The 13,497-nt window shown below is 40.8% G+C and overlaps 1 protein-coding gene across 7 annotated transcripts in view; it reads right to left on the reverse strand.

The window, feature by feature from the left end:
- Positions 1-1,964: 1,964 nt before the first annotated feature.
- kcnip4a (potassium voltage-gated channel interacting protein 4a) overlaps positions 1,965-13,497 on the reverse strand; it is a 153,675-nt gene continuing 142,142 nt past the window's right edge. For all 7 annotated transcript variants that reach the window (XM_085267091.1, XM_085267086.1, XM_085267087.1 and 4 more), the window contains 6 exons: positions 6,734-6,803; positions 6,159-6,229; positions 5,492-5,599; positions 3,760-3,864; positions 3,611-3,673; positions 1,965-3,518 (listed from right to left, as the gene is read on the reverse strand). In XM_085267091.1, coding sequence (XP_085123217.1) covers positions 3,471-3,518; positions 3,611-3,673; positions 3,760-3,864; positions 5,492-5,599; positions 6,159-6,229; positions 6,734-6,803 — 465 coding nt within the window. In that variant the 3' untranslated portion in view covers positions 1,965-3,470. The remainder of the gene's footprint in view (positions 3,519-3,610; positions 3,674-3,759; positions 3,865-5,491; positions 5,600-6,158; positions 6,230-6,733; positions 6,804-13,497) is intronic.

Here is a 13,497-nt window from a genome sequence, read left to right on the forward strand (position 1 = left end):
TATCAGTCATTTCATAATTTAACAGAAACAACGCTGAAACAAAAGCCACAGGCTGCCAGGACCGAAGCGCGGTCCTGTTATCGCACCCTGAGTGATTCAAAGCATTCGATTCACACATGCCCCCACCAAAAATCTCATTCTTTGACCATTTATGGCTTCACTGCATGCAGTGGTAAACATAGCGTTTTGTTTGGGTGCTCTGAGCACACAATGAGACGAACACAGCTAAACCCTCTCTACATAGAGAACACGTCTGATGAAAAGTGACACTTTTTCTTTTCCAATTACGCGCGGCTCAGAGTCGGTGCTCAAAACGGAAAATATTTAGTGAGGGATTACCTCAACAATCCAACATAGGAATTTATATATGACTTTTTGTTGTTGTTGCTTTGGGCCTGCGCTGCTGTTGTGCTTCAACTGCAGCACGTTTTAATTTATACGCAGACTTTTATGGCAGATAAAAACAGTCGAGCTACTGTTTGTGTCGGCTGATCATTAGTGTAAGGGACCATCTGCTTACTGCATAACCATCCAAAATCGTTAAATCTTGTGTTCAGTGATAACATGTAACATCATCACTTCATTCAGTGTAAGGTCACCTTCTGTTAAGAGGTACTGTACTTGCATCAGTATAATTAATGTTATCTATCTGCCTGCTTTTACGTTGATATATGTAACATCATAAAATCTACATGTCTCTGTGTAATACAATATAATTGTTTGGTTTATAAGCAAACTTATCTCAGGTAATCTAAGTATGTAGAAAGCAGTGGCTGGAATCTGACTGGAAAGATCGTTTTTGTGGAAATTTGTGCCAGATGCATTTCATTTCTCACCTTAAATGTCCTTTTTTTTTTTTTTTTTTTTTTTTTTTTAAATCCAAGTCAACTATTGTCTTTAAATGTTGCTCAACTTTGTGAACGTTTATGTTTTGTTTACAAGTGCAATTTATTACATCACCCTCTGACGCATATTAAAATGAAAACTTCATATCCATACGCCTCATTGCCGCTGTGCTTTTTAAACCAGAGCATTGTTGCTAAAGAGATAGTAGCACTTACCATGACTGGTGCTCATCCTCCTACTTCAACATCCATTTTAGCTACACTTGGTAAGATTCAAAATACAACATTCATTTTTTTCATCCACTTTTTTTCTCTATACACTCTAAACAACAATATTATTATATATCCCAGTTTATGCCATTCAGGCAAGAAAGAATCAAGTCAATCGCCTTGTGTAATTCCACATTGCTACCACCAGGAGGCTTCAGTGAGAACCAGTAAGCACAACATACACTACATGGTCAAAAGTACTTGGGCCACGCCTCCTAATCTTCATTTCAGGTGTTTTCAGTCCCATTGATGTATGAAATCAATAACCGAGCCACGCAGGCTGCCTTTACAAACATTTGTGAACGAATGGTTCAAATGAGCTCCATGAATTTCAGGGTGGTGCTGTAATAGGACACCACCGCAGCAACAGGTCAGTTCATGAAATTTCTTCCCTTCAAGATATTCCAGGATCAGTTGTAAGTGGGATTATTGGAAAGTGGAAGTGTTTAGGAAACACAGCAGCTCAGCCATGAAGCGTCAGATTGTGAAGTTGCAGAGCATCAGCACGGAAACTGTGCACCGGGAGCTTCATGGCTTGGGTTTCCATTGCTGAGCCGCTCCTGTGGGTGTAATGTGTAGGTGGCCTGGTACTTTTAGATCTAAAATATGACACGCTTTTGATGGAATCGATTTTTAAAAGTTTTGTCTGCAAACTATTTGATCTGTTTGTAACTTTCCAAATCAACCGTGTTGCTCTTTTGTATTCCGTAGTGGATAAAAGTTACTTTTCATCATCGGGTCTCTGCAAATAAAATACAAATCACACTCAAACAAGCGGTTTAACAAACAGCAAGTTAAACAAGCTAAAACCAAACTATCTCCTTTTACATGAATAACAAGAAGCAGGGCTGAGAAAAAGTGTCATTTTCTTTACTAAATTATGGATGATTAACATGCCTCACCGAGGAGGTTCATATGTTCCCGACTCCCAGTGATACATCGTAGAAACACACTGTACACTTCGAAGGACAAACATGATGAACCATTAAATGTTGCGACACATTAACCATAAACCACAGCTCTCAAGTATAAGTCGTATTTCTGCCTACTTCCTGTGTCTAATATCCAAGTCTCTGTGGAAAAAGAGCAAGAAAAAAAGAGAGCGCATGTCAGACAGAAACACTCAGACACACTTGAGACACTTCTCTCAATAATCCTGTAGTTTTTGCTAACATTTGGGAGCCAATCAAACCAATCAGGCTGAATCGGTGTGGGCAGCTGCATCCCACAGGATGGAGGAGGAGGAGGAGGAGAGAAACAGCAAGAAAACCCAAACTAATGAGTATAATACAAAGTTTGTACCAATAACCAAACCCCACTGGCCTTTCTTATTAAAAACAGTGACTCATATGAACAAATCTAAAGACCTGAAAATCACCCGAGGGTGACTTTTCATGTAATACTGTACAATGACCTGAACACCTTATAAATAATCCCAAGCATTGCTCCTAGTGTAAACTCATAAAACCCAAAGAAAAACATACTGATGGATGATTTTACTTTACAGGAAATATACATACATGAGGTTAAATGAATTCCACTGAAAGCAGCATTTCTCCTGTGACAAAGAAATGGTTGTATAACATCATAAGTAGAGCTACCTGTGTGCTTCTGTAGACAAACCATCGATATTATGGTCCAAGTTTGACATCAATACAATCCTTGTGTTGTCTCATTCTAGTTGGCAAGTAAACAAGAACAAAAGTTTCTCAAAGAGTTCTTATCTAATAATGTTTTTTATATTATGTACAGTTTAAAATGGTAAAATGTATTGTTTTTTCTTTTTTCCCCCTCTAAACAGTTCCTTCAAAGAGCAGAAAGACAGACCACGATGGCTAACTAAATCGGGAGGGAACACTCTGGAATTGGGAGCCGGTCTGGAATGTAAAAGCAGACGGAGTGTGACGTTACACCCGATGTTTTGTTCGGGTGTTTCTGATGCTGCAGAAAGTCACAGTGATCTGATTTGGCAGTAAATAAAACAGAACAGAATCTGTCTGAAGCCTTTCGTTAGACGTCTTAGGCAGAGTTCGGCAAACACAAAGACACTCCAGAGACAGAAGGCGGAAATCAACCTTAAAGTTAATGGTTTCATTTTGAAGCATCTCCTTTTAATCCATTTTCACTATTTCACTTAGAAGTTTCCCGAATTTGTTTAAAAGAAAGCGGCAACCAGCTCCAGAGTGTCCACGCCTATACCGCCTACTTACAACTGAGGCCCTCTGTAATGAAGAATAACTGTATCTATGGTCAAAAAGTCTGCATAGCACACTGTACACAGTATGAGTCCAAGTCAGTAACTGGGCCAAGCTAAAGATGATGGTCTCTTCCAAATCCTCCACAGCCAGCCGAAAATTAAAGAACGTTTTCAAAGAGGTGCATCGATCGCATGATGTTTTCATCCTGAGGATACAAAATAAAAGAGACAATACGATGAGCGGTGCTGAGACTGTGCCAGCAGCAGTGCGAGCTGATGTTCTGGGGATCGGCCTTACGTTTTGGCAACAGTCGATGAACTCGTCTATGGTTACCACGCCGTCTTTGTTCTTATCCATCTTCTGTTGGAGGCAGACAAAAGGAGAGATATGAAGGTTTTCTGAAGCCTCGTACATAAAACAGTAAAATCTGCCAACTGCCTGCTTGCCTGAAAGAATACTTCTACGTGCTGACGGGGCGTCTCCTCTTTGAGGACGGGGTATGTGCATTTTCCCATCATGTCGTAGATGGCCTTCATGATGTCCAGCATTTCCTGTGATGCGCAGAAAACATAACAGAGATAAATACAATGTCTTACACTCAGTTTGCACTGACTGCTCGCTAGCAGTTCTTGTGTCCTCACTCATATCTTACGTGCGACTGGATTCATGCACGAGTCGTGTCTCAGGATGAATTATTGGTCAGCGTCAGAAAAAAAATAATTTAAATGAATGGCCCTGAGCCTCAGCTGTTATGCTAATCAGCACGTGTTGCATTATAGAGCATTCATTTGTTTGTTCTTTCAGGTCCCCGTAAAACAGATTCAAGGAGCAGGAAGTTCGAATAACAACCCTGAGAATTTAAGGATGGCGATTATTTTATGTTGTTTTGTGATTTCTGCGCTACATTATTACATTATTCAGCTTTACTTATAGTGTTGAATCAACATCCTAATGAGTGATATACATATATACTCACTGGCCACTTTATTGTTCAACTGCTTGTTAACACCAAAGTCTAATCAAGCAATCATGCGGCAGAAAATCGATGCATTTAGATACATAGACATGGTCAAGATGGGACCATGAAGTTCAAACCGAGCATCAGAATAGAGGAGAAAGTTGATTCATATTTCAGTGACTTTGAACTTAGCACGGTTCTCGGTGCCAGACCAGTTTAGCAGTTCCTGAGTGTTTCAGAATCTGCTGGGATTTTCCCACACAACCATCTCTAGAGTTTACAGAGAATTAGCCAAAAATAGATAAAACATGCAGTGAGCAGCAGTTCTCTGCCTTGATGGTTGCTAGTTGCTAGAAAGGCCATAAGTCAAATAACAGCTTGTTACAACCAAGGTACGCAGAAGAGCATCTCTGAACACACAACACATTGAAGCTTGAGGCAGATGGGCTACAGGAGTTGAAACAAACAACTGTGCAGGGAAAATACTATTAGCTTGTTTAGGCCGGCTTTGAAAAAAGTGGCTTTAAATGTTTGCGGGCTGACTTAATCCCTGCGTTTGAATTAAATTAAAAGGAGCCAGCTTTGTTAATGAACATATGGCAGCTCGACAGCTTTAAAAATAGTGAAAGTAAAGAATAAAATTAAAGGTTAGGGTAGTTTTAGTTAAGCTGTAAATGTAGTCAGGCCACACTGGCAGTACTTTTGACACAAACTACTTTTGACACAGTAGATGGCAAAAAGAGCCAAATGTGGCTCTGGAGCGGCAAACTGGAGACACCTGCTCAGTACACGGACTGAAAACAGTACTGCAACTCAACCATAAGAGGGCAGTGTTTGTTTTCAGTACAGCTAATTCTTCCTAAGAACTTTTATTTTAAGTATTGTGAACTCCAATGCTTGAGTGCTTTCACACTGACAAGCTTAGTGAGCCAGTAGGAGGAGGATATGTCAATGTTAACCCACAGAGGCAGATTCCTGGGAGGATGTTTTCTTCAGTTTAACTGTTACATTTTGATCTTTACTGTACAAAAATCGAGCGCAGTCTGCAGGCTCAATGTGAACATTAGCAAAATGCAAACTGGCGTAGCGCTGTGCTCGATCAAAATCGACGAATCGTGGACATCCTGTACAACAACATGTAAGTGAATTAACTAAAGCATGCGGCGTGAAACACGGCAAATATCTCAGCACTGTGACCTTCGTGTTTTTAGGAGACGTACCTCTTTAGTGATATATCCGTCTTTATTGATATCATAAAGGTTGAAGGCCCAGTTGAGTTTTTCCTGGACTGTGCCACGCAGGAGGATAGAGAGACCCATAACAAAATCCTGTAATGGAAACGCAACTTACTGACAAATGTGCAAAACATCACAGCTTTAACTCAACAACGACGCATGAGACACTTTCTACGTGAGGCACTTCAACCGATTCCACCCTTTCTGTGAGGATGCCGTCCTCTATCACGTATTCATTAGAGGAAAATGATGAAACGGCAAAAGTGGAGCTATCATAAATCAAAAATAGCTCATTATTCAAATGTTTAGTCGACTCAGTGTCAGTCCTCAGGGAGATCTCGTACTTCAGAACAGAGTGGACCGCACATTAGGCAGGGAAACTTTGTTTGGCATAATGACAGCTGTTCCCTGTTCTGTCCTAATAAGCAAATAAGTGCCCTTCATAAATATTAATCAAATGTTGAGCATCTTGAGTAAACTTGATGAGGCTAGATTTTTTTTTCTATAAAGGGGGTTGCAGGTTACATAATGATCGAGTGTAAAGCCTCGTCTGTGGGAGCGTTTGATGCGCACGCCTTTTCGACAGCGAACCCACACACTGGTCGAGCTTTAAGACACTGAGAAATGAACAATCTGGCAACTCTGGGCTTACCTCAAAACTCACAGAGCCATTGTGATCCGTGTCAAAAGCATTGAACAGGAAGTGTGCGTATGTCGAGGCATCTATGGAGAGAACAAACAACCAATCACAGAACATCTGTCGTGATTACGGCTCGCTGGCAGTGGTGGCTACTGCAAACAAGAAAAAGGTTCAAAGCGGAGACTGTTTTTTCTTTTCCACTTCAAAGAAAACAGGCTCGCGATGAGAGGGAAGAACAGTGTGCTTAGAGCTGAGGGTTTTATCATTGTTTCCTCTGTGCTGTGCCATTATGTTCACTGGCCTGCCTTTCTTCTCTCTGAACAGATATATCAAAGCTTCCTAATGTTTCCTCTGTTCCTCCTCGGGTTGAATCTTTGCATAATGATGAGAGCCAACAGAGAGAAACTCAAGGCTGCCTGAATACAAACTTCTCTTCTCCCTCTGCCTCTCACCGACACTGTGTTTTCATGGGAGGCGAGGAAACCTAACGTACTCCGGACTTAGTGCAATTTTTGTAAACACGCATGAATGCGGGAGCTCCTGGGAAAGGGAAAGCATGCTGGGAAAACAAAGCAGCAGGCACAGACCTCCTTGCGGGAAGAACTGTGCGTAGATGTCTTTAAAAGTGTCTTCGTTGACGACCCCGCTGGGACATTCCTGCAAGACAAAATGGAGATGCGCAGGTTATCTGACATCTATGTTTACAGTCCTAGCCTTAAACTTGAGTTCACATAGTGCCAATCACGGTCACGTCTCACTAAAAACAGGGCACCTCTGAGAACGATAAAGTCGGCTAGCAGTGGGAAGATGTCTTTAAATGAAAAACAACATATTCCACCAGTGACTGACCATCGAATCCTCAGCAGCTATCTCGTCCATGCCTGTGGTTATCTGGCAGCATTCACTGGAAAAGACTGAATAGTAACATACCCAAGAATTGTGCGTGTGTCTCTTTTCAAACAATCAAAGTAAATAAAATAAATGAAAATAAATGTGTACTTTATTGATCCCCATGGGGAAATTACTTGTTTTTTCTCTGCATTTGACCCATTCACTCAGTGAAGCAGTGGGCAGCCCACTAAGCAGGCGCCCGGGGAGCAGTGTGTAGGGACGGTACCTTGCTCAGGGGTACCTCAGGGTAGCCGTTAAGTGGATTCGAACCGCCGACCTTCCGATCATGGGGCGACCACTTTACCTACTGAGCTATCCCTGCCCCCCTAAAGTAGCGGATGACCTTGCTTGGAGCAGCGTGGTGATGGAGGCAAATAGTTTTACAGGTTCGATTCTGCGGCACACGCTGACGGGATATTGACTTTAGAAAGTTACCCCCTACATGGGCAATTTCCAGGGCAGGAGCCTCGTGTTTCTCTGTATTTTATGGAAGAAAATAGCCAACAGCAGCGAGGGCTTTTATTGGAAATCAAATATAACAAAACAAAACAAAACACGGTGTGGATGCAAATGCGAACACCTCTATGATAGAAGGACTTCTGAAGCTACATTGTGCTTGTGAACTTGCATCAACATCAACATATTCTATTCCCTTTCACGAAAGTCAAAAGTAGACACGTTAAAAGGCTCTCTGAGTATGAGTAACCTCGCTAGAATTAAAGGGCACGCCGGGTTTCCTGCTTCCCGTGACCACGTCTCATCAGCCACTTTGGGAAACAGTGCGGCGAGGGGAAGAAAATAAAGACGAAACCTTCATCGTCTTGCTTCAAACGGGCGTCTTGTGTTTCAAGTTAAGAGGATGCTGCAAGGTTGTCTGCGCAAGTCCCCTGACACCCTCCTCCTTCTTGGTCTCACAGACTCAGCTGAATATCTTGCAGGGTGAAGCGAGAAAGAAGTTTCGGAGACAGAATGTGCACAAGTCTGTCTCTGCGTTGTCATCTGGCAGGCTCTAACCTGATTTGTGAAGTCTGAAAGTCGTTGCTTGGACTAGCGTGTATGAATCATAATGATGTACAATGAGAAAAATTACTCTCCATCATGGTTGGAATAAATGACACCTAATTATAACGGTCACAGTGCCTGGATTGAGGAAAAATATTCAGGCTGTTAATTTATAAGTATTGATCTTTATTCCTGGTAAAACAAAAGACTGCAGCTGCAAAGAAAACAATTAGTGCTTTTTGACTTAGAAAAGTATGACATTGCTGTGATATGTGGATGTTAAATGTGAAGCAACAGCGTTGTGAAAAGTAATTTTTTGCATATCTGTCACACTTGCATGTTTTAGAGCAGCGGTCTCCAACCTTTTTTGCGCCACGGACCGGTTTATGCCCGACAATATTTTCACGGACCGGCCTTTAAGGTGTCGCGGATAAATACAACAAAATAAAACTAGTACCGGTACCGAAAAAAAGAAGATTTATTCATAACACACGTGAAAAGACACAGGAAAAACGAGTTAACGATAAAAACGATAACAAAAAACCCTGAAAACCGATAAAAACCCTGAAAACCATACATTTCACACCTGAGCCTCAACTCTCGCAGCCCGGTACCAAACCACTCACGGACCGGTACCGGTCTGAGGCCCGGGGGTTGGGGACGCTGTTTTAGATTATCAAACAATTACAACACAAATACAAAGTGTTTTTAAATGATGATTTTTTTTTATTTAGTGAAATTTAGCCCTATGTGACAAAGTTTTTGCCCCCCTTCTTAACTCATTAATTAACTGTGACTCTTCATTTTTTGGAAAGCTGAGTTCAATCTACCAGCCACGCCCAGGTCTGACTACTGCCATAGCTGCTGAATGACTTGCATGCTAACATTAGTGATGTGCGATACCACTGATTTCCTTTCCGATCCGATACAAAGTAATATTCAGGGTGGTATCGACGATACTGATCCGATACCGATACTTTGTACAAAAACGTATTTTATTTATTGTATCTCAAATTATAGCATCATAATGATTACAGGGCATCAGATTTCTTGTTCTTATCACTTAATAATGCAGGGTTCATCATATAGAAATAAAAAAACTAAAGTTGTGCCTATTTGAACACCTTGCCTGCCTGGAGGACTAAAGGACTCCGTGAGAGAGGTCTGCCTCGCCCTAGCAGCACCTGTCCCTGTCCTCCTCTTCAGTTCGTCTCAACATACGCTCGTCATATTCTGTGATATGATTTACTCTGAGGTGTTTGACAAGGTTAGTGGTGTTGCCACAACCATACATGCCAACCCTCCCGATGTTTCCGGGAGAATCCCGGAGCCACCATTCTCCCGAATTTCCACCTGGACAACAAAATTGAAAAACCATATCGCAGAATTCATAGCGGGCCCAGCCAATTCCAGTTTCCAACAATGGCGGCAGCTACTTAGTTTTAATATCACTCTTATTTCTCTTTCTGGGTCGCAAAAAAACCCCCAACTTTTAACATATTTTCAGGTGAGAATGTAGCTGTGTAAACTTAAAATATCTGAGCCGACCGACACATCGTTTTCAAACCCCCGCGGTCTTTCGCTACTCGGGTTAAACATGATTTATAAGTCACTTTGATAACTTAAAAATGTTATTGTTTGGCTTTTTCAGTGCTTTATTTGTTCGTGAGTAAATCGGTTTGGCTGAGATTAAAGTTTAGATTAGATTAAATTAAATTTAATCCATCGAGAGGGTTCCTCCGGGGTTTTCACACGGCTAAATAAACATCAAACAGAAAACTAATTAAAGAAAGTGTGAGACGGTCGAGAGTTTACGCCAGCGCCCGGTTATATTTTAGATAGCAAGGAGCAGACGGCAGAGTTTCACTCCACCGAGGGAGCTGTGACGTACTACCCGGCTTTCTTTAGACCGCGAAGGCCGGGTCCTCAAGTGGAAGCAGCCTCTGAATTTGGACACCCCCGCTGTTTCCGGGCCGGCCAATAATAACGGTGACATTTAACGTATTTTATCTGATAAATAAACACTGTAAAATGTATTTAACCCCCCCCCCCCAACAGCCCTTTTCAATGCCTCCCTAATTCTGAGGTCTCAAGGTTGGGAAAGTATGGCCACAACACCTCACTTTTTGCCACATGTATCGCAAACCACGTCTCAGCTGTTTGTGAAGGTAAAATACGTCCGCACAATTACGCTCAGTCATGGTTGTGAGTGCGCACGCCAAGGGGCTGCGAGACATTTATACAGCCGTATTTCGCACATGACTATGAAAGTATACTTATTTTCCACCCTGATTTACGAATAAATTCTTTACAAATCCTACCATGTGGATTCATGGATTTTTTTTCACATTCTGTCTCTCACAGTTGAAGTGTACCTCTGGTGCAAATTACTGACCTCTGTCATCATTTTAGGTGGGGGAACTTGCACAATCGGTGGCTGACTAAATACTTTTTTGCCCCACTGTATGTCAAATTATATAAGAACTGGACTGGTTATCACTAGTAACAGATCTTTGGATAAATCCAAATTTAAAATGTTTGTTTAAATTTGTTTGGGATGGAGATCTTGTCAAAATTGATGGAAATAGTATGGTTGGATTGGGTTCCACCATGCAGTACTATCTGGAAAGCATCTGATCTGATTGTTGAATGATCCCAAACCCACTGCCAACACACAATGAAACTCAAACTAAAAATCAGTCATGGATTGGCCTCCCCCCAGCCTGGACCTCAACACAATTGAAGCAGTGTGGGATCACGCTGACGGGGAACAGAACAATATGCAGAAACCTCCAAAGATGAGCTTTGAATGTCCTTCAAGAAGTCTGGAGAACTATTCCTGAAGACTACCTAAAGAAATTACAATAAACTTCCTCATAGAGTTCAGGCCGTTTTGACGAATAAAGGTGGTCACACCAAATAAAGCTCATCGGGGTTGTTGTCTGTTTTTGCCTTATATGCTTTTTTCTAGATATGTTTGCACACATTTCAATAAATTGTTATTATTGTATTATTATTTAATTTCCCATTTTCATACTAAAATATAAAGAAGTAAGGGTTGGATCAAGATTTTTACGTAACGCTGTGTATTTTTTATCTGTAGCTTCTTAAGGAATGTAGAAATTCTGTCCCTGCAGGGACTTCACGCATATCCACCATAAAGACAAAATGCACTGTAGCATCTTTGTATTTGACAGTATTTCTCTGTTGTTTACCAGAGCAGCTGTTAATTAATGCTTTGTTTATCTTCTACAACCGTGCAGACAACACGCTCTCAACAGTCAACCTCTTGTTGTAGTTGTGCTCTGTAAATAAATATAGTAAGCAGGGAGATTTTTTTTTAATAGGACTTCTACTTGACTTGTAGAGTATGTGCATGGCTGCACCTGTGTGTGTCTGTGCATCACACACACTTCTTCTTCTATTCTCTCTACTGCAAATCATCCTAAAAAGCTGCAGAAAAAATAAAGCTCAGTGAAAGCTGTTGGAGCGAGTCTCACTCTCGTGGCAGAATTCAACTGATTGTATATCAGCGTTTCTTTGTAGCCTGATGATGACATTGGTGAGCGAGGCTATTTTTCAGTTGGGAATGGAGCCTGTGCGTCATCTTATTACCACATGCAATGCAGCGCCCCTGCAATTCAATTTCAAGTACAGAGAAATAGTTACACTTTGACTTTAGGTCCCATCAAGGAAAACTTTGATCTTGCTGAGCTAAAAGTCAGGAACTCATTTATTTTATATTATATACATATATAACATTAAGCCAGAGTTCATTTTATTTTCATAAAGTATGCATCTGTGTCCCAACAACAGATGAACATATCACCAAATTAAAGATATAACAAATATCTAAATGTTTACATTTACATACATATCGATAAAATTAATTAGCTTATTTTTCCTGCTAGGACTCAATTCATAAATATTTGCTCATGCACTTCTAGATCAAGACTTTAAGAAAAAGAAAAAAGCAACTAGAAAAACATGGGTTACATTTTCCAGGATGATCATCAACGTAGTCACTGTTTCCCTTTGTCCTCGTTTTTTTGTTTTGTTTTGATTTTGCACATTGTTCAATGCCGTTCTCATTAGACGGACTGAGAGATCAGAAAGTTTATTTGTATTCATTTGATATGCTTGTAAAATTAGCTCATCCATGATAATAAAATCACACATCCAATTCAATCAAATGCAAAACTGGCCAGGCATGAAATTCCTTTTGGAGACCCATGAAGCGAGGCGGCAATAAGCAGTGCGGGGAATGAAATATACCTACGAACAGACGAATCGTGACTGATGGCATCGAAAGTATGAGATCTTAATCTAATGCCCAAGTCAGTGCCCTGGACTGTGAACTGTGAAAGCTCAGAAGATTCAGTCAGACGTGAGGACAATATTGTGTTATTTTCTATAGTCTGAGGTCAAGGTTTTTTTTTTTTTTTAATAATAAATTCTCTCAAACCTTTAAGGTGACCCCTTGCTCAAATTCTGCCTCGAGATCAAGGCCCAGAACCAGAGGTTTCATTTGGTAGACGAGACCTGCTCGACAAAGCGCTATATCTAAAACAAAGCACCACTTGTGCTACAAGTGAATAACTTGTAAAGTCTGTTGTCAAGACAGATGACCTCATCCTTCCACCAAATCAAACTTGGAGAAGTTTGATTTGCTTCAAAACCCTGGATACCAAGGACAAAGGGCCAAACTTCTCATCATGGGAATCATGCCAGCTTCTATTAGTCTGGCTCGCCTTAAAAGCTTTCCTTCATTCTGCCAATGTCACTGGGATAGGGCAAGACAAGATGAGCTGTTTGACCCCAGAAGTTAAAAAATGAGCCACACTCTAGATTTAGTGATGGACAGAAGCTATTTAATAGCTGTAATTTAAGCGTCATTACTCTTTCTCTTTGTCCAGTTTGGGGTCCTAGTTCAACCACATCTAACTCCACAGTAGACAGGAGCAACTGAGTAAACGGAGACGATGACCTCCTATTCCAATACATAAATGAATAAATACACTAAAAACATTATAACCATGCTAGTGGCTCAGTGAGGCTGTATTGAGGCTCTTTGATGTACAGAGGTAAATGCTAACATGCCAATATTTTACTATTCTAAACAGCAAACAAGCTAAACACAGTGAGGATCATGTGAATTTCATTTTTTGTTTTTTATCAAAAATCAAAGAATTTGAATTTAAAATTCAAGTTTAGATTTTAAAAAGGCAGATGGAGAATTAGGAAATGATACTGCGCGTTGTGGAAGGCCGGACAGATCCCCATGTACTAAGAAGAAGTAAATAAAATAAAAAGGTTAGATATTGCTCAATCACAATCAGAAGAGTTGCCTTTTGGTACTTTCTAGTGTAAGTTAAAAACCCTGCAATAACAGAAAGAAAACCCCAACAATCAGATAATCCCTTTCAAGCAAGCACTTGGTGACTGTGGGAAGGAAAAA

This window comes from Mchenga conophoros, linkage group LG3, assembly GCF_057382185.1.
Source record: "Mchenga conophoros isolate Kocher_MC1m ecotype Shallow Benthic linkage group LG3, M_conophoros_male_GT1.1, whole genome shotgun sequence".
Taxonomy (NCBI): Eukaryota; Metazoa; Chordata; class Actinopteri; order Cichliformes; family Cichlidae; genus Mchenga; species Mchenga conophoros.